This window comes from Setaria viridis, chromosome 5 (genome assembly GCF_005286985.2).
Source record: "Setaria viridis chromosome 5, Setaria_viridis_v4.0, whole genome shotgun sequence".
In the NCBI taxonomy this organism is placed as follows: domain Eukaryota; kingdom Viridiplantae; phylum Streptophyta; class Magnoliopsida; order Poales; family Poaceae; genus Setaria; species Setaria viridis.
In genome coordinates this window covers 44134563-44160006 of record NC_048267.2, presented here as the reverse complement: position 1 = coordinate 44160006, position 25444 = coordinate 44134563, and the positions used below count along the sequence as shown (strand labels likewise).

At 45.2% G+C, this 25444-nt stretch overlaps 4 protein-coding genes across 4 annotated transcripts; 2 read left to right on the top strand and 2 right to left on the bottom strand.

Moving 5' to 3' along the window:
* Positions 1-297: 297 nt before the first annotated feature.
* Positions 298-5795, bottom strand: LOC117857138 (uncharacterized). The gene is made up of 16 exons (XM_034739641.2): positions 5469-5795; positions 5265-5379; positions 4839-4950; positions 4661-4705; positions 4497-4564; positions 4260-4314; positions 4090-4169; positions 3902-3985; positions 3150-3263; positions 2802-2920; positions 2046-2163; positions 1831-1961; positions 1533-1686; positions 1343-1422; positions 789-1091; positions 298-544 (listed from the first exon to the last, which is right to left on the bottom strand). Exons 1-15 carry the CDS (start codon positions 5753-5755, stop codon positions 1007-1009), a joined length of 1647 nt encoding a protein of 548 aa, XP_034595532.1. The 5' UTR covers positions 5756-5795; the 3' UTR covers positions 298-544; positions 789-1006.
* Positions 5796-5911: 116 nt separating this feature from the next.
* Positions 5912-8440, top strand: LOC117857140 (transcription and mRNA export factor ENY2). Its single transcript, XM_034739643.2, has 5 exons — positions 5912-6070; positions 6229-6316; positions 6605-6699; positions 7625-7701; positions 7997-8440. Coding segments are annotated over exons 1-5 (339 nt in total). The 5' UTR covers positions 5912-6068; the 3' UTR covers positions 8074-8440.
* A 782-nt stretch (positions 8441-9222) lies between these two features.
* On the bottom strand, positions 9223-11821 carry LOC117857139 (uncharacterized protein At3g27210). The gene is made up of 3 exons (XM_034739642.2): positions 11317-11821; positions 10441-10521; positions 9223-9818 (listed from the first exon to the last, which is right to left on the bottom strand). Exons 1-3 carry the CDS (start codon positions 11519-11521, stop codon positions 9397-9399), a joined length of 708 nt encoding a protein of 235 aa, XP_034595533.1. The 5' UTR covers positions 11522-11821; the 3' UTR covers positions 9223-9396.
* Positions 11822-21123: 9302 nt separating this feature from the next.
* Positions 21124-24852, top strand: LOC117854781 (CBS domain-containing protein CBSX6). Its single transcript, XM_034737033.2, has 2 exons — positions 21124-21861; positions 23749-24852. The coding sequence occupies exons 1-2, from the start codon at positions 21539-21541 to the stop codon at positions 24650-24652; spliced, it is 1227 nt and encodes a 408-aa protein (XP_034592924.1). The 5' UTR covers positions 21124-21538; the 3' UTR covers positions 24653-24852.
* Positions 24853-25444: the final 592 nt, after the last annotated feature.

Here is a 25444-nt window from a genome sequence, read left to right as displayed (position 1 = left end):
GGGCCTTTGTTAATAATGTGATTGTCAATGAGCATTGTGATTTGGCGAATAATGTTCTTTGTTTTAACATAATGCTTCTATGTACTTGTGAAACCGAACTAACTCCAGGATGAGTGAAAGTGAAACGGAAGCAAAAATAGTTCAAATCGTGTCATTGCAAACTTGCGGAGTCTAAATTGAAACGGCTGATGTATAGCTCTGCAGATAACAAACGAAGTGGCGTTCGGGTTTGGTCCTCAAGCACGGCGCAGTGCTGCTTTGAGTATCTATACTCCTAAACTAATAAAGGAGTGCAACTGTGCAAAGGATTACCCTTTCGAAAGAAGTACAAAATTGTTTATTACAATACAATGTCTGAAGAATTTACAGAGAAACATTCAAGAAAACACACTACATTAAGCGACTGCAAACTCAGGCAAACGGCCTATTAGCAATTTAGCAGTATCTATACATACGGACTCCTTGCCGTCTGAAATTCCCGCCTTGAGTTGTCTGCTTTAGGAGGTGCGGACAGTCATTTCGCACATGAGCACCCTAGCCTAACCTGAACACACAAAAACGCAATCTGATAAAGCTGGCCCTTTGGAACGGCTACATTTAAATTATTAGATATAGCAAATCAAAAGTTGAATATTCATAATTGAATAAAAGGGGCTTCTTTCGGTGCCCCCAAAACAAATGTCTGTTTTTTTTAAAAAAAAAATCGTGCTGCAGAATAGAAGTTTCCGATTGCTATAGAATTTCCTGTTCAGGAAGACTTGTATAATTGAGCAAGTTTCTCGAGTTACCTTGTGTCCAATTACGATGCGCTAGTCACAGATCACTGAGTTGATTGGTTTGGAGCGTGTAAAATTCCTCAGAGCACCAATGAAAGTATTCTTCTGGACCAGCATTAGAGATTTGCAAAACTGTCGTTTCAAAAAAGGTTTGCAAAACCCACAGCATGAAAATCTATGGCCGTACCACGTCAGCCTTCCAGTTACAGTACGGTCAGCCTTCTGTTAGTCTACTTGGCCTTCTTCCTTTTTGCTTTCTTCTTTTTCTTTTGACCAGCTTCTGATTCCCGTTTGAAGATCGCGAGGATTTCAATGCTGCATTAGCAATTTCATTTAGTGCAATTCAAAGTAGATGGTATACACATCACAAAGCACATTGGCTAACTATGAACCGATGACAAAGTTCATTGAAAATTCCAGATACGAATACAACACACAAGAATGATCAACTGTAGTACAGAAAATTCAAGTCTATAATGACCCAAAACTTTGGCGCAATGCATAAGGATATCTGTTGCAGTAAAATGTAGTTTAGTGCTTTCTAGTCAAGTAGCAGAAATAGTTACCTATCTGTGCCAGGGAAGAAGTTAAAAGCATGGGCATTCTCCAACTGCCAGGCCTTGCTGGATATCAAGCTTTTGCAGTCCTGCAGAGGAAATGATTACAAATACCAGAACTGTAACATAACTGAGTCCAAAGGGTAAAAATTGAGGACTGCTTAGAAGTTACATAACTAAATCAGGTTTCGGGTCACACCTTCTTAAAACTTTCCCACCCACAGCTAATGTATATAAGGGTTTCAGGCCAGATTTCACTGCTGTCTTCTGTCGTTGTATTATCAACATGAACAGCAGCCTCCCTTGCCCGTAAGATCCATGGTCTCTTCTCATCCTTAACCTTTGCAAGTGAACTGTGTTCATAAAATTAATATCTTATTAATAATGTTACCTCAAGGAGAAGGTATTCTGAATCGCAGAAAATTAGCACGCATATTTATCATATTACTGGAGGTAAAAGCATGAAGGCACACAAAATTTAATGCTGCAAGCTACACCTTTTAGCCTTGTATGCCTTGCGCTCCGACAACGCAACTTTCTGTAAAGCAATGATAACAGATGGGTGCAATCCCTTCCTGGGAGGATCCACAATAACGACACTTGACCCTTCAAGCCAGTGAACAGGTTCCTGGTGCCATAATGCAGAATTGCATATTCCAGTGAATGCCTAAATATAATATATTGCAATAGAAAGACAAGATTGACTGCTTACAACTGAAGCATCAGTATTGTGCCAAGTGATGGTGCAACCCAGGTTCGTTGGAAGTCGGCTTGCTGATTTCTCAAAAGACATCTTCGATTGTTTGTTAATCTCAACACATTTCACAGACCTGGAAGTGGAATGCCTTTTTTTAATGAAAAACACTAGATAGGAAAGCATGCAACCTAAAATAATGTGCTGAAAGTAGGCATATGTCCAATTGGATATGAACAGCACTGAACTGCAGCATAAGGCCCAAAAGAAATATTAATAAATGTCAGATTTGTTCACAAAATATTTCTTAGGAAACTAGTTTGCTTTCTCATGCTTATAGCTTAGCCAATAATTGGTTTCCAAAAAAAAAAGCTGGGCTTGCGGCCAAATCACATTAAGGGGGGACCAGACTTGGGCTCTGAGCTCTGGCCTATTCAGCCCAGGCCTTTGGAAATCAAGTCTGAGCAAGACCAGGCTCGGTAACGTTTACCACTGGTTTTGGCTTGCTTAGCTGCCTACCACTAATAACACATATAATGCGATGCCAAAGTCCTGACAACAAAGGATATATTGAAACCATATGGAAGCAAAAGATCTTAGAATTAATGCATGCATTAAGACATCACATCAGGTTGCAAATATTTCAGTACGTGAAAGCATATTGAAACGTGGCTCTCTGCATACCATTGAATCTGTACTGACCAGCATATGTGATATATCACATGCAAAACAGAAATAACATATGTCCCTTTTAGAATGCATTTATCTACTCACCGACATTTCCTTGAAGCAGCAACTGATAGTCCAATGACACCAGCACCAGAGTACAAATCAACAACTGTTGAACCACGCGGTACATACTTGTTCAGCTTATGCAGCAAAGAGTTAAATGACTGCAAACAAAACAAAGCACTGTGTTAGCATGAAAACAGCACAAGAAACTATAGCTCAACATATTTGAGATATTTGCGCAAGTACACAACAATACAAGTGGCATATGGAGTTCTCTAGGTATCAAGTAGCTTGCAGCGAATCAAATTGCCAAGACAATTTAGTCAGGAAATTGAGCATGCTATGCTTGGTGAAGTTCTACATCAGTAGGAATGATTTAATCGGACATACCAGAGTATTAGCCTGGCCAAAGCTACATGGGTCCAGCGAAATATCAACTCCTCCATAACGCTCCCACAGGTCTCTCTCCCCTTTGAGATGTCTCCATTTGTGCCCAAAAATTATCTGCAGAAGCGACACATTTTTATGAAAAAAAAACTCCCTTTTCCAGTAAAGAAAATCACAAACTGAAGTGAACAAATTGGTTTCTCAACAGATCTGGCAGCTAATCTTTGATCAAGGCAAACAGTTAAGAGTAACAACAAGAAGGAAGGACAACATAGCCTTGAAATTTTGACAATTCCTAATCCAACAGGATTTTTTTACCTGCTCTGTGCATCTCGTACATATACATACAACTTGCATAAATGTGATTGCTAGCATATGGCAATCCTATATGACAAGGAAAAGTGGTCTTGGTACACCTGGAAACTCCAATCAAGGACATGATCTGATTCCAGCTGAAATTCTACTAGCTGCTGCTTATACGTGGGGCAATGATATCTTGATTAGTTGAGATGTGGCGTGGTTACCTTAAGTCCATAGGGATTATCTACTCTTAAGTCCTAACTTCATCTTCACTCTATTTGATTGTCTTCCTTTGCAGAAAACTACAATTACTTTCTTTTTCGATGGAAAGGAAACCACATTTACAGTGACTGTAATGATAATGCTAAACAGTGGACACGTATTATTTGCATGCAACAGTATAAGAAGTGTAGCCATGGTTTACATTCACAAATACTAAGAGAAAGGTCTCTTACATTGCTGGTTGATGTCTGAAAATTGGCCCATATGGAATGGATCAGATGAACACTACTCTTTGGCCCACCATTTCTCCACAAGAACTGTCACAAGAAGCATGTTCACCATGATTTAAGAATACAGGTAAAGCAGTGGAATGTGAAGAAATGGCTGCATGTGTTGCAGAACCTCAGTCTCAACCACTTACTTCTATCAATAAAGCCAACTTCTCTGCATTTTGGGAACGCTCATCTCTTGAATTCCAAACTAACGAAATTTGGACTCTCCCTGCATGGCAATGAGATTTTTCAACCACTTTGGTCATGGAGATCAATGAACACGCATTCAGCAAATGAACAGCTGGAGAATCAGACTAACCTTGCTCATATCTTTTATCAACTGGAATAGATGTGTTGTATGTTGTCACAGCCATCTGGAGAACATGGCAAAAGAAATAAATTCCATTGCAGCAGGGAAGCCAGCTACACTCTATATGGTGTTTGAATTCTCTATCAGAAGTTACACAATCACGGGTGGAGTATAACGCTGGGCCTAGAAAAACCTAAAGTTTCATTCATATGGTTATGTGTTACTTTAAAAAAAACTAACAATTACCTGAACATATCTGAGTTCACCAGTTCCAGCGTCCTCGTCAAATGGTTGGATATTCAACTCGGATATACCTACAACTCCAATATATTAAGCCGCACTTGAAAAGGCTGAAGACAGTATTTATGCACATCCATTGAAGAAAGCATGAAGCTACAATGGTAACATACCTTGCCTTAGCAGCTTAACAGCAGCATTAATGCTTGGGTGGTGAGCTGAAAAATTGCGAAAATAAAATGGATTTATATTGCAACAACAGTAATATGTAGGGCCAGAGGTGAAACGAGTTTCGATAACTTCTTTAAATAATATTACGAATTTATGATAAAGTAAATAATGATTGCTAACCTCTGCACTCTGGAATATCTGTAACAACATGCGTCCCTTCCTGGTATAAACCAATCAACGGGTTCTCTGGTGTTCCACGAACTGCTAACTTTGCCCGGCACCGCCATTGGGACTGAAAACACAGCCGTCCATTTAGCAAGAAGCAAAAGCACCCAAGTAACAACATGTCCACTTCAGTTGGCCAGATAATATACACTTTCAAGCATGGAAGAAATTTTAGCTTCGAGGTTCGATACACCAAAGTGAGTTCCAATTTGAACGAGAACCACAAAAACGACTATATTACAGGCTTCACAATGGCTAAGCTAATTACAAAATTGGAGCAGACGCCAACACACCGCCCAAACAGCATACAACTGCACGGGGACTGGGATGGGATGCAGCACGAGTTTTCAGAAGCAACATGACTGAATCGGGTACACGTACCAGCCTGCCTCTGCTGAAGGTGAAATCTCCGACCCCGTGGCCCTTGAAGAAATTCTCCACCTCCTGCAGCACCGGCGGCTTGTCGAGGTCCACCTCGTGCGTGCACCCTGAGCACCTACGAATTGAGTCAACGACAAATTAACTCACGCGAGCGAGCTTTCCGAGTAGCAGTGTAGGTGCCAATGTGGAGAGAGCGAGACGCACTTCCCGAAGTGGACGCAATCGAGGCAGGTGGACGACGAAGACGCGGTGGAGGCAGTGGAGGGAGGCAGTGGGGTGGAGGCGGTGGTTGGTTGCGCGGCGGGCTCGAGGCGAGGCGGTGGTGGCGTTGTAGGAGGCGGAGGGGGAGGAAGGCGGACGCGAGTGTAGGGGGGAGGAGGAGGAGGCGGGCGGACGCGGGTGGTGCGAGGAGGAGGGCGAGTTGGGGTTGGAGTGGTAAGGCGCGTCGTCGACGGCGATGGCCAGGGGAGCAGCCCCGCCGGGGGAGGCATCGCTCGCCGGCGGTGAGGTGGGGAGGCGGGAAGTGAAGAGGGGCAAATGGGGTTGGGATAAGAGGAGTCCTCTTTGGATTATCCGGAACACAGATATTTTTCAGTGGGCTTAGCCTTCAGTGGGGGCCCAGGTCTGGTTATTCTTTCGCGGATACGGCCCAGCAACCACTCGTCCAACTCCCAAAAGGCCTAAACATAATGAGGGGACGGGACGAACTCCACCACCACAAACCCGAGGAAGACGACGACGACGACGAAGAAACAAAGCAGCAGCGAGGAAGCAAGAGGAGGGCGCATCAACCCGACTTGAAGCATGTAAGCGGCTCAATACAATCGTCCGCTGTTCGTATGCGCAATCTAGATTGATCTGCAAACTGCTCTGCCAATGGTTACTCGAAAATTTTCTGCTCCCGTCCTTTTTCTCCTGAGAAAATTTTCTGACTGTGATGCGGCGGGGCGATGGTTTCTTGCAGGAGGGCGTCGATTAATCGGCCGCCGACGCCGAGCGCGGAGCAGGATCGGGACAAGGAGCCCTCCCTCGAAGAAGTCATCAACATCAAGGTACTGTTCCCCATCTCCTTTGCTGAAATCGAGCAGGAAAATCGTGGACCGCTGGCTTTCTTATTTATTTGCCTCGAAACTAGAGGCCTTGATGGTCACGAGCTGGAGTTTTAGCTTCTGGCGAGTGGTCCAAGTGGCTAGTCTCAGTAAGATTTGGTTAGGGTTTGGTTGAAAGGGAAGAGGAGGTTCTGGGGTAGTTGAAACGAAGAGGAAGCTATTAGTTTTGTTTCTATCTTAGCTGTTGTTCCTTGGGTGTGGTAACAATGAGGTGGGTTTTGGTTTGTGAAGTTGGTAGAGAGTGGGGAGAAGGAGAAGTTAATGGAGCTCCTCCGTGAGCGGCTCGTCGAGTGCGGCTGGAGGGATGAGATGAAGGCGCTATGCAGGTTTGGCTTCTCACGCATTAAACTCAAATATCATTCGTGCTGGGTGTATGTTTGTTATTGACAAATTATGTTTAATGGTTCATAGTAATAAATCGCATTCATATGCTTGTATTCAATCGGTGGTGAGCAAATTCTTCATATTCCTAGGGTTCTGATCTGTGCATTTAAGCATAGCAAACTTTTGGACTTTTTGAGAAAGCATGATGTTTGTGTCCAACTTACCAATTATTGTTTCAATTCAACTGACTTTGATGAATTATAACTGAAAATGCATGAAAGGTACACGTTAATCTGTCAAAACCCTTAGTTCTATCTTGTCAAAAGTACAGCTAAATTCTGAAGCAGAAGCAAGTAGTTTCCTCGTGAAAATAACTTGCAGGGGTTCTGTTACTCCCTGATAAATTTGGTTATTTTGTAAAATCTGATGCGCACACAAGTTGGTTTCCATGGAAACATTTTACTGTTAATTTTTCAAACTTTTCTGGTAAATAAATATTATTTTAGTAGATGGCTACTGCAGTTATAACAATCCATGCAGCATGTGCAATTTGTTTCTTTGTTCGTTATGTTTCCTGCAAAAAGTTTCTTTTCAGATGAACCTGTCGCAAGTATTAGAGGTTCTGAGAACCCACTTAGCACATACTCTTTTACGTGTACAGTTATTGCATGTTAAAATCTTTTGCTGACAGGTTCCAGCTGAAAGTGGGTTCTTTTACTAACTTTGTCCAAATTCTATGCTAATCAAATTAGTCTAACTCTGAAGTCTTCAAAACCCCAAGCTGCCACATTAGAGCATCTGAAATGAGTGCTATATTACACATTCCATAGGTTGGGAATAGGTGTGGTTTTAACTGGTGAATATATATCTTTCCTTGTGCTCATCATTCTTTGTTTTTTTACATCTCCTTTATGTGCTTGTGTGTAGGGCCTATGCAAGGAAGAAAGGAAGAAATAATGTGACAGTGGATGATCTTATTCATGTTATTACTCCAAAAGGAAGAGGTAAGTGATCTTTTGTGCCTGGAATTATGTTCACTGATTTCACTAGATTTCAAAAATACAATTTGGAGTGTTTCTTCATATGCCTTCATCTTTCTTTGCGTACTATGACTAGACTTGGAACAAAACAAATGGACAATTCGTAATGCTTGAAAGTTTCTCATCCTCTTTCTTTTTGCCCTTAAAAATGCCCATTGTTGGGCAGTTTTACACTTGTACTTTCCTGGTCGAGAAAAAATGTTTCTCTTTGCTGTGGCCCCTCTTACAGCGCTCTCAATTTATTTCACATGTGAAACAGCATCAGTGCCTGATTCAGTGAAGGCAGAACTGCTGCAACGTATCCGGTCCTTCCTCATGTCTACCTCACTTCGGTAGTCATTTATCGTGACGGTTAGAGCAACATGTACCATTGTACGAATATTGGGAGGTTGATCTTGTTGGGACCAAAGGTGCAGAAAAAACAGTGCATGTGGCAATAGTGTGAGCATGAAAACGAACCAGGGCGATCTTCATGATGCTGTCCACATGCTCCTTGGTCAGACAGGCAGTTGGTGCGATTTTCAGGTGTACCAAGACACGGAGTTGTAATCCTTGAATATTGTATTGTTAAAGGAACCTCAGCGTGTAATGCTGCATTGTGTTGTCATTGCTCAACTGATGCTTGCTTTCAGGATTAGAAAACTGAAATATCTTGATATAAATGATAATATGAATGTGCATCATGTGAAACCTGATTGGGTCATCTTCAGTGGGGTCCAACGTGAATAGATTCCACTTTGTCATTGTGTTGTGATACCCGTGGATGCTATAATATTGCCTGGCATTCGTTCGTCGCATGAGTTGTCTGCCTTGTCATGTTTGATCTTATGGGCTCATGGCTGCTGCTCACTTCTGTGTTGGAATTTGCTGTTCTGCGTCCATGATGTGTATAATATCTGCAGGTCCATTCAGACTTGCATGTCAGGACAACAGGATTTGCGGGTCGTTTAGTCATCCATGAATGCTTTGACGATTATCCCTGAATCATTGTTTGGTGGTTAGGAAAGAACAGGAATGACGAACGCAGAGGTGTAATCTTCCACATTCTGAGCAGATAGCCTGTCCTTGTCACAAGCTCCATCAGTGTGCTGCAAAACACGCACCCGGCTTGATCCATGACACCAGGACCATTTTTTTGAAAGATAAAGTTCTCAATTTATGCCATGACCATTGCAGATATCCGAGGGGCAAACAAAAAGGTACACTTGATACAGGATAGAGCAATACATTTGTTTGGCGTCAATCATGCAAGTGCCAATAGGGCATCACAATTCAATCACGTTATATGAACTATTGAAAGGCATGGTATCCCACATGTCACATGCTGACATGCCCTAGCTATGCTGGCAGTTGACATCTGAAAATATATATATATATATATATATATATATATATATATATATATATATATATATATATATATATATATATATATCCATGAAGATTCGAGAAGATATGCATAGGGTAGATGTTCTACTCTTGCAGTTGATCAACATGCAGTGCACATCAATTTAACGGGTAGCTATTATCCACTTGATTCCTACAAGGATATAGTACTCTTAATACTCCCCCACTTCTTTACAGTAGCTTCAGGGTCCAGATCGGGCAATATATCGTGCTAAATACAGCTCAGGGCAGGAGGGCACTGGAGCACCACTGTCAAATAGCACATGGCCTAGAGCTCATCTTCTGCCCCCTCTCACTCTCATCTAAGGTCAGGCTATGAACAAAGCTCGGCAGGCAACAGCGCCCGGAGTACCATGCCTTCTCCTTCCGGCTCTTGGCGACCACGGTAGGCGTTGGTTCCGTGCTGCAAGCGGAGCTGGATGTGGATTCAGACACCGGCTTCCCGTCTGCAGCGACAGATTGCAACTGCTGCTTCTCATTCTTGCTGACATCGGTTCTTTCTTCAGGGCCATTTTGCATCGCCTCCTGCAGGAGCTCGGCTAGTTTCCTCCTGCCAGTTGGAGAAGGTTCTGGTGATTTGGACTTGTCTGAATTGTCCGGTTGAAAGATGTTGGTCATCACTGTTTGCGTTCTAGGTTGGTAGTTCGGTGTGCTGCCACGAGATGGAGTGAAATCTGCATAAGAAAAGCACAACTTAGATTATGCAGCAACTGAAGCAAATCACATCACATGGGCTGATAGGGATATCTACTTGTTCAACTATTGAACTTATGCATCAGAACTCTCCTTACAACGTCAAAGCCCATGAATGAATGTGTTATGTTTCCAGGATATTGCTAGAGTGATTTGGTAAGGACCACATGGGATAGGTTATGAAACTTAAGGTGGGGGTCCATGTCCATAACTGTTAGATGCTAAGAAACATGATAGTGCCCAAAGACAAAATCAAAGGCATCGCCTTTTTGTTTCGATAGCCAATCAAAGTATAAATTAGGCCCCTTAGATTCTAGAGACAATTAAAGGTTGCATCATCAAGAACCTATCACAGCACATGCAATTTGTGCGCAACAAGTGGAACAATCCACATGCACATGCTACTGATATAATAATAGGACAACCTAAAAAAGGGAATGGTAAGATAAACTAAAGCACTGGTGCAAAAGTAATCACAGTATGATGGGCCAGGACAATTGCACACAACACAAGTATAGAAGAAAACTATGTCTATGCCTATCTAAAACTACATTGAAGCTTCTTTAGGCAGTTACCAATTAAACATGTCAACTGTTTGATTACCTCCATTCACACTGTAAAAGTCATCCTCACAGTCCGAATCTAACCAAGCTCGAGACTCGAAGAACACTTCATCCTTGCTGCCTGCAAATTAAATTCCATAAGTTGCACTCTTGATTAAAAGAGTCCCTGTATTCATGTTATTGTACTTTCAGCTAAGCGGAGAGATAAATTCAACCAGCTTGGTATATGAGTGTGTACCAGTGAAGATAACAATTTCAACTAAGCGAAATTCAGAATCATCAAGAGCTAGCAATTGATTTTTGGGAAAAGAAACATTGAAGCACAGCCCATTGCAACTAAGCTATTCAAAGGGTTATTGGCAAGATCTTGATTCGCTCAACAAAGCCGTGTGCCATTTCAATTTAGGATTTAGTCAGCAATTTTACACGCACAAAAAAAAACTCCTCCATCCTAACGAAACAACAGAAATAATCAGGCTGTAAAAAGCCTTCAGTCAATAGAGTAATCTACGTTGGATAGAAGAGAGCAACGTCATTTAGAAAGCTTTAAATTTTCAAGAACAAATTGTCACAGCTAAAACTCCTTCTCCATTAAAAGAAACCAAAATCAGTCAGTATATCAACAAATATCCTTTTCCGTTCAAGATCGTCAGCCCATGCAAAAATACGAAGCTAACTGATCTCCAGAAGAGATTAATGCAGCGATAACACTACACTTGGCTATCAAATCTTCCAGAGCCCAATAAATCAATAAACGAACCCAAAAAGTCCCTTTTCATATAAAGAACTGACTGCCCATCTGCTTCTTTACTTCCAAAGATCCTCTCTAAACTATAGTAATAACTGACTGAAAAGATAAAGATCGGGACCTCGCTTCAGAAAACAACCAAAGAAAGCAAAGATTCATCACGCGTACCAGAATCCGGGCTCTTGGGGTCAAAACCTACCCGCTGCTGCTCCCCCTCGGCCTTGGACTTGAGATCACCAAAGCCATCGCCAAGCGGAGCAACGCCGCCGCCGCCGCCCTTGCCGTTGGCGGCCTTCGCCTTGGTGGGCGACGCAAGAAACTGCTTCTTGGGGAAGCCTGGATCCTTGTTTTGAACCGAAGCGCAAGAACCCATCCCCGCTTTTCTCCCCTTTCAAGCCGCAACAATAAGCATGTCCGTTCAAGCGCGCACACGAGGCAGGCTACTCCTAGCGAAAGATCCTACGGAGAAAGAATCGAGAAAGGGGGCGAGAGGAGGATCAACGTGGGGGAGGAAAAGGTGAAGAGGCGGATGCTCGTGCGGGGAAGAAGACGAAGGCGAGAAGGCGAGGGGAGGGGAAGGGGAGTAGGCTTCTTTACTGGGAGTGGGAGCAGTGCGGCGACGCCGGGGCGGCCATGCCTCTCCTTTTTGAGATACGGGCGTGGGAAAGACCTGGGGAGGCTCAATTCTGAAACTGCCAAGCGTGGCGTCCTAATTCATGAAATAATTAATGGTAGTACTCCATAGCTCACAATATTTCTTTTTTTTTCTATAGTACATGAGGGAATAAGATTAGACTTTGTTACATGGACCTTGGGAGTTGGATAGAGTATTTTTCGACTGTGCTCTTTTTTTTCACGAAATAAAATATAGAAGCACACCCTCAACAATATTTCCTCTAAAAATAAACAAAACATCAACAATATCCATAGAACACCTATAACATGGCAAAAAATCAAATAAAACGATCATCCAACAATCAACATGAAAATTCTTGAGACCTGGTCAAAGCACACATTTCTACGAAAGAAAAAAAAAGAACTTTATGCAAAGACGTGGAATTCCTTCTCCAATATCTTGTTTCTTGTCCCTCGGCCGCCATTTTCATCCCGGACACAACGAACCGTATCTAATCCGACTCACAAGGGCTATTTTTTGTTTGATTGTCATGTTACTACATTTGCGAACATAAAATTGGATGAATTGGTGACCCAACTATAGTATTTCCAAGACCGTGTTGATGTCCAAAGTAACTTTAGCTCGTGAGTGTTGACAACCGGACCAAGGTGTCAAATCCTTGGTTATAGCAAAACCTTTTACAAATCCGTGGTAGATATGCATGTGACATAAAGACCGCCCTTTCAACAAATTACAAACGAGCTGCTAGCAGATAAATTCGAGAAAAATAGGGGAGCAGTTCATTCAGGTGATACACCATGAAAGCGAAGTTTACAAATTTCTTTGTCAGGTTTCAGCGGGGTCCTCCCTCTGTCCTATTGAGCGGAATGGCGACAGGGCGGGGGATAGACCGTGACATTTTGGAACCACGCCGATTCGCCCAAGCGCGACGTCCACCCACGACGTTGGGCGTGGAGAGCGAGACTTGTTGGCGAGATGTGCGTGATCTTTGGGCATGGGCCACGGGTTCCTGCAGTTTTTTAGCAGAGAGCAGCATCGATATTTTCACTTCCCTGATCAATTCAAGCTTCAGACATCGCTCTCGCTCGTGTCGTGCCTCTTCTCTTCATGTGAGACGCTGGTCGATGTAGAGGTGGGATGATCACTTGTATTTGGGTCCTGTTGCATCCTTAATTTCATTAACTTTTCACACATCAAAGGAACATAGACTTTCGTTGTGTTTGTTCAAAGTTCAGAGTTACCAACAGGCCACAAGAAACGTGAGCTTTTATCTTTCAGGTTTCTTTCTGAGCGTTAAACACGGTAGAAAAATTGAATGGTCTTTTGCCTGCAACTGCAATGTCAACTGATTGTCCTAAACGATACGGCGCCACAGTTAAGGTTGTCGATAAGGACTACCTGTACGACAGGTAGAGATGTTTGATCACCTGTCACATTGGATATTTGATACTAATTATAAGTATTAAACATAAGTTAATTATAAAACTAATTGCACAGATGGAGTCTAATTCACGAGACAGATCTATTAAGTCTAATTAGTCCATAATTTGATAATGTGGTGCTACAGTAACCATTTGCTAATGATGGATTAATTAGGCTTAATAGATTCGTCTCGCGAATTAGTCCAAGGGTTCTGCAATTAGTTTTATAATTAGCTCATGTTTAATCCTTCTAATTAGCATCCAAACATTCGATGTGACACTGCTAAAGTTTCCTAGCTAGTATCCAATTCGAGGAGCTTTCCTATCTCGATTTTTTTTAAAAAAACAAAAGACACGAAATTATCCTGTTGACATGTGGTGCTAACAGTGGTGAGCACACTGGAAACCTGCCTCAATCATAGACCTGTCGATGTGTTCACCAGTGTTTAGTGCCAAACTGCCAAAAGATTCAGAAGAGAGTAGCCAATGATATCCTCTTAGGTGTAAGGTGTTAGAGGCCCGGCAATCTCCACTGGGCGGTGACAGAATACAATAATGCTGGCTGCTGATGGAGCGCCTTTTGTCTCCATCTCCACGCTCAGAATGTGAAGGACAAAATAGAGGAACCAACATGGAGGAGAAAATTCTACTAGGTGACATGGAAAGGGCATGCTGTCACAATTATATATGCCTGACACCTTCACTTTTTCTCTTGAGACAAAAATACACGAATTCTTTTTCTTTAGATAAAAAAGGAGAGCGATATAAACTCGCTCTCATGCTGACAGAGACTACACCGTTTTCCAATAAAGAACATTAACTGAATCAAATTAAACTCTCTAGAATTAATAAACGACACGTCTAAGATGGAGTGTCTCCATTATTGAGTCCAGAAAATACCAGGATCAATCCCAATACCATCATGCAGAATCACCTCAAAATCGTCGTCGCCGCACAAGCAGGGGATGATCAACCAGATAAGCGGCCGTGTTGTCGTCGAGACAGAAATCATAGAGGACACGTCGAAGAAGCACCCAGCGACATGAATGATGTCAAGTCCTCGGCAACGAAAAAGAAGTCGATGGACTGACGTGAACAGAGCGATGGATTCATCGATCGGCAGACGGGCATGGACACACGCGGGCAGAGGCAGCTAGCATCCTGCCTGCGTCTGTATAGCGAAGGGTTAGGAAGGGAAGGGAGCACGAGCAAGAGGGTGCCATGCCGCATGCCACCACCCACTTGCATGGCATAATTTAGGTCGGATGATACGACGGGGCAGGTGCGTCTGGATGATGGAAAACGACCCCCCCTCGTCTACATGTTCTCCTTCCGCGCACGTCAGGGTGTAGACTGCAGACGCATCGTGTACATGGCCATGTCTCGTAGTAGGATTCAAAGGCCAATCGTCTTGTGATTGGCTCATGGGTGACATGATGGCGAGTAACAACCTGCGTGTCAGGGAAGAGGCTGAGAGGGACCTTGAGCGAAAAAGATCTCGAGTGCTCGGTTTGACACAGTGGCTGACTGAACTCTTGGATCAGGGTTGATGCAGTGCTCGATTGGTCAAGACTCAGGACGGTCATCTGCAAGTTTGCTTCCAATTTTCATGTTGCCAACTGGTCGTGATCAGGTGGTGATATCTCAATCAAAGTGTTAGCAGCATAATAACCACTGCAGAAGCTGTATCCTCCTCAGTTACGAGTTTTTTTTTGTGGGACCCTTCAAAAAAAAAACTCGTACTAGACTTGAGTATCCTCACTCAAGCCTAGTACGACTGAGGCCGGCATGGATAGAAGAATGAGGCCCACAGGCCTCCACGGGTATGCCTCCGACCTAGTGGGAACCAGCCCACAATATAGCCCGTTTTCCCCCAGTGGGCAAATCAAAATAGCGGCCCGTTTTCCGCGCCAACCCACTGACCAACCAGTGCGGTACTGGACCCGGAGGCCTGCTGGTGTCTGGTGAGTGGTGACCACGCACCCGCCGCGCCCGCGCCCGCCCGGCGCTGCTTCCACGGATCCACCTCCTCTTGCCGGCCGAGGAGCGCGGGCGAGCGGCTCGGCATCCAGCCCGCGTGCGTGGCTGCTGCGGCGCGTCTCACTCAACGTGCCCGGGCACGTCGGCTGTTGGTGGTGTGTGTGGCCACCGTTCGTTCCGGGGATCGGACCGGACCCAGGCGGGATCGCCGTGGCGCGTCCACGGCCACTGCTTCCGCCGGCTTCTAGATTCCACCCGCCCGCCGCCGCCGGATTCTCCAGGCACACGTCCGGATCCGATTGACGGCGATCACCGCCGGAGCACAATCCGTCCGCCGGCTATCACCGTCCGACCGTCGTGCCCACCGATGCCTTGCCTCCGGGCCATGCATTGAGGTCGGGTCAGGTGGCATGACAGGACAAAACACCGTAGGTCCGTCCGTAGCTCTGTTTCTTTCCGACGAAAGAACGCCACGCTGGTTGCCGGAGTTCTGGTACGGTCGGCCCCACGTCGGCGGATCGATCCGTGACAAGTCAGCACCGCCGGATCGGAAAAAAAGCGTCCTTTCGGCGCGCCGCGGGGCGGATCTCGCACCAAACTGCCCCGATCATCATGCATGATTGGCTGACGGCATGCACTATGCATCCACGATTGAAGGATTTGTTGCCAATTTCCTTGGATCATGCTTTATTTTATGTAGCTGAGCGATAGACGGGGAAGTATGGAAGACTTCTTCTTCACTTGCGAGTCATCCTGCAAGTACAATACCTTTTCCCGGATCGAGCGATCTTCTTCCTAGTATAAGGAATTATCCGTACGAAACTAGCTACGCCATCGTTGCCGCAGACCGAACTGGTGTTCCTGAATGAGTTGCCGGCGACTATTATCGGCTCTGAGCCTCTGACGTACATCGAGCCATTCGACAGGCCAACGGAGAGACAGTGAACCATCGAAAACGATAGGTTTTGGCAAATAAATTCAAGTCCACGTTCGCACATAGGTTTGATGCACTAAAGCAGCTTATACTCCTCCATTTCAAATTATAATTTATTTTAATTTTACTCTAAATCAAGTTTATCTAACTTTAACTGCATTTATAACAAAAGATATTATACCATTAAATAAATGCACTATAAAAATATATTTCATTACCATATACTGAAATATATTTCATTATCATATAGTAAAAATATATACTTCGCTATATATATGGTGGAGCACTAACTTTAAAAAGTATATTGTGTACATAACATTAACCGGTGGATAAGAACGCTAGGAGGGCAATAGTAACATGCATTTTGCACCAATGCTGATGAAAACAACATTTGACGGTAACGCTCAGATATAGCCTTAAAATTAATTACTCCCTCCGTCCTAAATTATGAATCATTTTGATTTTTCTAGACTCATAAGTTTTGCTATGCGCCTAAATATATACTATGCCTAGATGCAAGTAAAATATATCGATCCAGCAAACTCAAAACGATTTATAATTTGCAACAGATGGAGTATTTATCAATCCCTATGCGAGTTGCGATGATACGTTTGACTTGATTGTCTGTATTGTATTCAATTATTATAATTCTTGGCTTCCGAAGCATTTTTAGACGTCCTCAGAAGCATTAATAGATCCCGAAGAAGAAAAGGCATTTTTAGACATCCTCGGAGGAGTTGGAGACAAGATGAAAATGATTTTTCATGAAAGAAAGAAAGAAACTGCATATGCGTGAACCAAGTAAAAAGAGAAGGGAGATAACCAGATAGTAGGGAGAGAAAAGGAAGAGAGAATAGAGATGAATTGGATGGTAATTTTTTACGAAACTATTTATCCATCAAGAAAGGCAGTTTTTGTACTTTATGACATGGACATGGCGATAGTGTACTTTATGTGCACAACGAGAGCGGGGGGGGGGGGGGGGGGGGGGGGGGCCGCGGGGCGGGCATACAGAAATAACAAGACGACAAGATGGAAAGGAAATGATTGGAGTTAGTTGTACAAACGTACAGTAACCTCGCGAAGGAAGAAAAGCGAAAGCTCTAGAGCCTTGATGTGATGAATTTCTAACAAATCATCGTCAAGCCGTTAAAACAAATCAACACCCACTCCATCCCTCCCTGGATCGCAAAAAAGAAAAGGAAAGAAGGAAACGCCAGTGGCTCGAATCTTAAAGCGCGGAGCCAATTTAGGCCCCGTTTGGCACGGTTCTCAGCCCGTGCGAAAATAGCCAAAAGTCCTGTTTGGCACGGTTCTCAGCTCGTGCGAAAATAGCTTTGACTCTGACTGCTTTGATAAAGCAGCCTTTTCTGATTCTGGTTTGTGTTGTTAGAAAAATATTTGCTAAAATAGCTTCTCCTAACTTTTAGATTGGAAAGAAGATGTGAAATATCCATTGTACCCTTATCTTTCTTGTTTCTTCTTCCTCTTTTCTTTTTCTTTTTCTCTTCATTACACTTTTCTTTTCTTTCCTTTCTTATTTCTCTTTCCTTCTCCCCTGTCGAGTATAGATCCCCGTACCCGCAAGGAAAAAAGAAAACGGACTCCTACTAGTATTCCCCTGTAATCCTATCAGGACTCATACTATGTAATAATCCCACCCCCTGGAGTATATAAAGGAGGGCAGGGGTATCTAGATCGGTAAACCAACAGAGATGAAGACCTCATAGAACCACAATAGAGGATCAAATCCTCAACACCAAACAACACCTAAGCGTAGGGTGCAATATACAACACCCCAAACATGACGTAGGGTATTACACTACTCTGGCGGCCCGAACCTATATAAATCCATGTCTTGTATCCTCACTTTTACCTTCAAGTTCCAGATCTGGCAGTTCCTCACCAACCAATCCACTACCTCGTGATACCCCTCGATAGGCTGTCGGGTATAAAACACCGACATCTGGCGCGCTAGGTAGGGGTGATCATCGATATCATCGGGCGAGCTTGAAGGATCTCATCTTCAAAATCAATCTATTCGATGAGAAGCAAGTCGCCGAGTTCCAATTTGAAAAGGAGCGTGGAGTGGAGTAATTCACCTACCGCTGATTGTCTCCAAGCATCAAGATCGAGATGGAATAGAATTGGACGGTGTCAAGACAGAATCCTACAGGGAATCGATTTCCTTAGTCGAGTCCGAAGCGGAGACCAACTTTGTTGATCGGAGTCGAAAAAGCACGCCAAGCATCAAAATAAAGAAACAGATGTCGTTGTTCCCTATGGCGCTGGAAATCAATGGTGTATTTAGCTATGCACACGCCAAAAAAGCTACCAGAAGGACTTTAGCTTGCGTGGCAACACCAAAAACTCTTCGACGATGCAATCAACTACTTTTGCTACCCTGACGTCCGGCCGCATCAAGTCACCAACGACAACTTCAACTACTCATCTTGACTAGAAAACTAGTCGAGGACAGTCTACTTCGACTACTCGTCTCGATTAGAAAACTAGTCGAGGGCGGGTTCCACGTGATCAACAATTAGTCGGAATCGACTCCAACTAGTTGGCTTTATCAACAATCGACACGACTTCATCGACAATCATCCATGAATCAAGCTAAGTCACTTTTTTAATTATTTAATATAATTTTTCCAGCTATGCAGGGCAGCACGCCGAGTACTTTTTTGTGTACGCCTCTCGATGGAAAAATACCCTCCAGAGCTACACTTTGCCAATTATTCCTAGGCATGTGAACCAACAGCCATGGACTTGGTACACCGAATTATAGAGGCTATAGCCACAGGTTTTGTGCACTGATTTCCGGAAGCTTTGCCAACAGGCTTGGTATATCAAATTTCGGAGGCTACGGTCACGGGTTTGGTGCACTGAGTGCTGGAGGCTTGCAGCGGCTACACCCTAAGGAGACACAAATCATATGCACAGCAACAAGCGCTCTCCTCGCCAAAAAAGCAGAAGAGTCTCAATGACTACTTTACGCGCAATTGCGCAGTCTTTTTGTCGCAATGCCGACTACTTATTTTCACTGTCTTCTCTTAGTGGTCACTAATATCCTCGAGCAGAACATGCCTTAATTCGTGAAAACCTCGGATCTTCTGTCATGCCTAAATGTTAGGACGCGAGACAAAGATTTCCATAGCAGCAATGTCAGTACGCGTACACGAGACAAAGATCTCACACACAGTGGCAATGGCTAAATAGGGACTGAGAGTCTAAACGTAATAGGCTAACTACTCGAGAGAAATATGGTCAAAATAAGAGCATGACATACAACATTATATTCATCACTGAATAAATTTCAGTAGTTCCAAATTCTACAAATATACTATATAACGTATGCATCTCTTCTTGCAGGTCAAGCTTCGGCGACGACTCTTCAGGACGCTCAGCATACCAACAATAGCTCCGCTAGCTCCCAAGCTCGAGGGCTAAGCGGCAATTACTACTCGGAATATCTCAAATGGCTAAACTAGCTTCCAAGTTCGGAGGCTAAGTGCCAAATAACTACTAAACGTGGCTTCCACGGCTCACCTGGCGTATAAGCTCGGGTTTAGACGCCGCTCAAAAGATGACTGGCGTGAAGACTAAAGACTCTCGGATTGATTATTTAATCATTCCAAGGCTCAGGGGCTTACATACAGCAGTTGATTTTTTCAAGATGAAAGAACAAGATTCAAGATTTTATAGACCCTCGGTCTGATTCTTTGATTCAATCTAAGGCTGGGGGGCTACTTCATATGGAGTGCGACTTCCGCCACCCTTCGTATTACATTCCAAAGATGAAAATTACAAAATCAAGACGATCAAGAGTTTGAGCACACCATAGCCTCATGCAGCTTTGAGGAATTTTGAAGATTCAACCAGACAAAGTACTCGAAGAGCACCTAAACTACTCGGCGAGGATCTGAAAAGTACTCGAAGGCTGCTGCATTCGACTATGAAGCGCTCGGAGGCTTGTCGGGAATAGATCCCCAGTACTCGCAAGGAAGGAAGAAGATGGACTCCTACTAGAATTCCCTGTAATTCTACTAGGACTTATATCCTGTAATCCTACTAATCCTACTAGGACTTCTCCTTGTAATCGACTAGTAATTCCACTCCTGAAGTATATAAAGGAAGGCAGGGGTAACTAGATCGGTAGACAAACAGAGACGAAGACCTTATAGAACCACAACAGAGGACCAAATCCTCAACACCAAACAACATCCAAGCACAGGGCGCAATATACAACACCCTAAACAGAATGTAGAGTATTACGCTACTCTGGCAGCTCGAACTTGTATAAATCTGTATCTTGTGTCCTCGCTTTTACCTTAAAGTTTCAGGTCTGACGATCCTTCACTAACCAATCTACTACCTCGGGATACCCCTCGATAGGTAACCGGGTATAAAACATCGACATCCCCTTTTTTTCTTTTCCCCTCCTCTCTTCCTTATCCGGTCGGCCTCTCCCTCTCCCTATTCAGGTGCCTCCCCTCTCTTCTCAGCAGGCGCCCAGACCTAGGCAGCAGCCATGCCCCCACGTCGCGCCCCCACGCGAACGCGCCGCTCAACTGTGCCTGTGAGCCGCCAGCTGCCCCGACCGTAGCCCCATGCGGGTGCGCCGCTCAGCCATGCCGCTGGCTGCCCCGACCGCGCCTGGCCCCATGGTTGCCGCCGCGTCGTCGCCGTGTGCAGCAGCTACGGCGAGCGTGCTGCACCGGCCACGCTTGCCCCCAAGCCGGACTTCGCACCATCGTCGTCCGTCTTGCACCGGCACCGTCCATTGCTCCTCCTTCGGGGACAAAGATGGAAAACAACCTGTTGGGACGAGAAGGAGCCGGCATGAGCCACTATTTTTGCTCCTCCCCGGTAGAGAAACGCAGAGAGCAGGATTTTCAAGGCTTCTGCCCGGCTTCCGCTTGTGACCCATTTTGAGGTTGATCCTTTGGCACGGCTTCTTAAAAAATCGCTCGAGAAACTGCTCGATGAGCCAGGCTTAAGCTTAAGCACCCCGCATTAGCTGCCCACCCGCACACTTTGTCAGCCTCTTCTAATCTCTTCTCTTCCCCTGCGCGGCCACCCCCACCTCCGCGAAGCGCTCGGCCGTGTTTCTCTCGGCTCGTCTCGCTCCCTCCCATCGTTCGTCGTCCACCAGAGCGCAGCGCTCGTCGGACTCCGCCGCCTGCAATTCCTCCTGACCCCGGCTTTTAATGGGCTTTCCCTCCCTCCGACATGGCCGGCGATCTCCGCACCCGCGCCGCCGGTGACCGCCCCTCCTCCCCCTCATCTGCCTCCCTCCTCGCCGCTGCAGGAGGCGGCCCCAGCCCCAGCCTCGGCCCCTCCAGCCTCCTGCTCCACCTGCTCCTCCTCCACTCGCTCTTATAGCGCCCCACGCCGGCACCTGCGCGCGCCCCCATGGCCGCCGTCTTCTTCCACCACGTCGTCGGCGACCTCACCTGCGGCAAGCCGGAGGTCTCCGAGCTCCACGACACCGACACGCTCGAGGACGCCGCGCGCGCCATCGCCTCCAGCCCCGAGGGCGCCGTGCCCGTCTGGCGCCCGCGGGCCGCGCCTGAGGACCCGCCCTCCGGGGTCAGGTTCATCGGGATGATCTCCGCTCTCGACATCGCCGCGTTCGTCGCCACCGCGGGGGTCGGGGACAGGGCCATGCGAGCGGTCGTCGGCGAGGTCGTGCAGCCCAACCCCGGGTTGCTCAGGGAGATCGATCCGGGTACCAGGTGAGGTCTCTGCTTGATCCGTGGTTTGTCGATGCGCGATCTCTTCTAGCTTCTGTCCTCGAGCGCTTATCTATCCACAAAATTCGGCTTCGAACGCGTGCGTCGACTGATTCGTTAGCAATGGTATGCTTATGATGCCCGATCTCTAATCATACGCGGTGGAGTGTTGAACTGATCAATACGTGTGCGCGATTCCATGTGTTCTCACTGATCCGTGAGCGGAATGGACTCTTCCCATGTTTTGGTTTTATGCTGCTCTATCTATAGGCATAGGATGCAATCTCACGTAGTAGGTGGTGCCCGTAAGTGTTCTAGTTTATTTACTGCGGCTCCTGCTCTGTGGATCAATCTCTGCTTTTCACTGCTCCTGCTTTAGCCTTTTTTTAGTGTGATCTGTGGTTCATCTTTGTCTTATCTTAATCTTACTAGTATAGTAGCTTCAGCTTTGGAGGAAGATGCGGGCAAAAGGCCCATCTGATTTTTTACAGATCACATGGGTTTGTGGTTAAATTACTCCTGAGATCGGGTTGCCAGGTTGCTCTAGCTGAATGCAGATGCTAATTGACTACCGCAGCTGCCTACCTTCCTCTTTTTGTCATGGTTTCTGAGGGTCGGATGAAGTCTGTTACGTCATGTTTGCTAGTATATCAATGTAGTCCACATCACATAACAGATCAGGTTGCTTTTGAGGCAGCACTAAAGAACCATTCATCATCTCTTAGACAGACAGTTGAATATGACTTTCATTTTGCTTTAAATTTGATCCTTGATTTTAGGGTTGATCTTAAGATTTAATATGAATGTAGAGGTCTCTTTTAGGTTTTCAATTTTGGTTTGTATAGGTGCCTTGGTGGCCATGTAGATTGGATCAGTCGTCACAGAAGCCTTAGGCTTTTCCTTTGATAGGCAAAGCAAAGTCATCCATGAAAGGCAATCAGCTACCTTAATTACAGCTATGTGTGTAATGTAGAAGTGTTTGTTCACTAAAAAGATTATTTAGTCCATCATGAAAATAGATTACTCAAACTGTCAAACACTATAAATAGGTCAGGTTTGTGCTACGTGTATCCTACTGCATGCGCTGGTAAATTGAGATGGCATGGCTTGAATTTTTATTGACTTCTGAACTTATATCTTAAGAACAAACTGGCAACTGAATGGCACAATATCAGGAAAAAAAACCCTTAATTGTCAGCCTCACAAATACTTCTCTTATCTGTTGATTGTAGTTCAGTTGTTAGGTAAACACCAAGATATTTAGTGTCAGTAGCTACAATTTCAGTATAATGACGGACCCCAACGATCCGGTGCTGAACTGTGCAAGTTTTCTTCATGAAACAGAAAACAGCAGTTTCGTATTGTAATATGATGTGGACAACTCCAGTTGTTTGGCATGTTCTTCCAAACTCACACAATCCGGATGGGGTTTCACGTGGCACATCACTTGTCTTTCTGATTTTATTTGCCTGAAGAGGAACAAAGTGGGGACATGATTCCATTGCACAATGTAATGCCAGAAACAGGAAGGTAGATACATGAGTAAATACAATAACGTTAAATACATGAACGCATGAGTGCATGGCAAATGCAATGCAGTCCAATCATGTGTCAGAGTGATTCGGAAATATCCAGAAATGACAACAGCTCGTATGCTGACAGGTAACCAAAACACCAAATAGTTCGATTGCAAAAAAAGGAAAGAACTTCTGAATCTTTCCGCAACCTGAACCTGCATTTCCGGTGATGTTTTATCCGTTTCAGAAAAAGAGTCTATCTATATCATATTTCCCTGCATAGTATTTTTTTAACTTTCAAGAAAGTAGATCCTTTCGAAATGTACTGTGTTCTACTGCCTGTTACTCAAATAAGTTTCTTTTGCTTTCGAAGGTTGATTGACGCGCTGGAGCTCATGAGGCACGGAGTGAAGCGCTTCCTTGTTCGCAAGAGTGGGAGCTGGAAAGGCATTACCAAGAGGTTTTCAGTACTTTATAATGGCAAATGGCTGAAGAATATGGAATCAACATCTCCAAGCGCAGCGAGCAGCAGCAGGCAGTTGTCCTCGTCTACTGGTTCTGCTTCTGCAGACAAGTTTTGCTGCCTCTCAAGGGAAGATGTTCTCCGGTTTCTAATTGGATGCCTCGGTGCTCTCGCGCCCATCCCATTGACTCAGATATCTTCCCTTGGAGCCATCAACCCACACTACAGTTACGTAGAAGCATCTGCGCCCGCCATGGAAGCAATTCAGAAGATCCCTCAAGACCCATGCGCCGTTGCCGTAGTGGAGACGACTCCAGATGGAACCCGTAAGATACTAGGAGACATCTCTACTTACAAACTGTGGAAATGTGACTATGTTTCAGCAGCATGGGCTCTGGCAAACCTGTCAGCCGGGCAGTTCGTCATTGGCGCCGACGAGAACGGGTCAACGCCTATCTCTGTCCTCCCGGAGCCTCCCATCAGCCCATCATCACCGGTGGAAGAGATCAGCCCCGGGCGCTCGCCCAGGGCGAAGAAGTTCAGCAGCAGGAGCATCGGTTTCCAAGCGAACCAGATGTCGGCATGGCGGACGCGGAGCTCGTTCCACCGGGGCAGGAGCACGCCGCTGACGTGCAAGAGCACGAGCACCCTCGCCGCGGTCATGGCGCAGATGCTGTCCCACCGGGCCACGCACGTCTGGGTGACGGACGCGGAGTCGGAGGAGGACGGCGTCCTTGTCGGCGTGGTGGGCTACACCGAGATCTTCTATGCCGCCACCAGAAGCGCCTCCCCGAGCCCGACACCGTCTTCTTGATGCACCGCACTGTATTGTACAGTAGACTTGATCCTGGTGGTCAGCCCCGGTGCACGGCCTCGCACCGAACTGTACACTGTAGTCGTCTGATCTGTTGGTTTGTCTGGAGAGTTTTTAGATATTCTTGGTCTGCGTAGCGCAAGACTTGTGGTATATATTGTTTGCATTCGAATAAAGTTTAGGACTTGCCTGGGAGCCTACACCATTTTGCATGCTCCCCTGCAGCTGCCAAATGTACGTATGGATGATACCTTACTCTTTCACATGTATAATTTTTTTTTGAACGGCTTTCACATGTATAGTTGAGTACCTGAGAAGTTCTTCTCCATGGTTGCATCCAGGGGCGGATCCAGGACCCGGGCTGCAGCCCGGGGCGAGATCATGGAGTCCCTTTAACCTATGTGCTGTTTAGCCTAATAAAATGAGGTTTAGGAGACAAAATTAGACTATTTTAGGTGTGATTCAACAGCTCAGCCCGGGGCGCAGCCCCGTTATGGATCCGCCCCTGGTTGCATCTGATAAAAATACAAAACGATGGTGCATTCGTGAGCACAGCTTAAGATTCACTTGCAGTTTTTTCTTAAAAAAAAAGGCGAGGAGTCATTTGGGCCGTCTTCGGGTTGTCTGTGGCTCGGTCCGAAAGCTTTGGGCCGTCGGTTCCTCAGATGGCAGCGCAATTCTGAATTTCTTTCTGTTTGTTTTTTTAAAGTAACTTTCTTTCTATTTGTGACACGACACCTGCCTCCGCAGTTTGTACCTGTTCGATCGAAATCACTCCTGCTACGTCGGTCC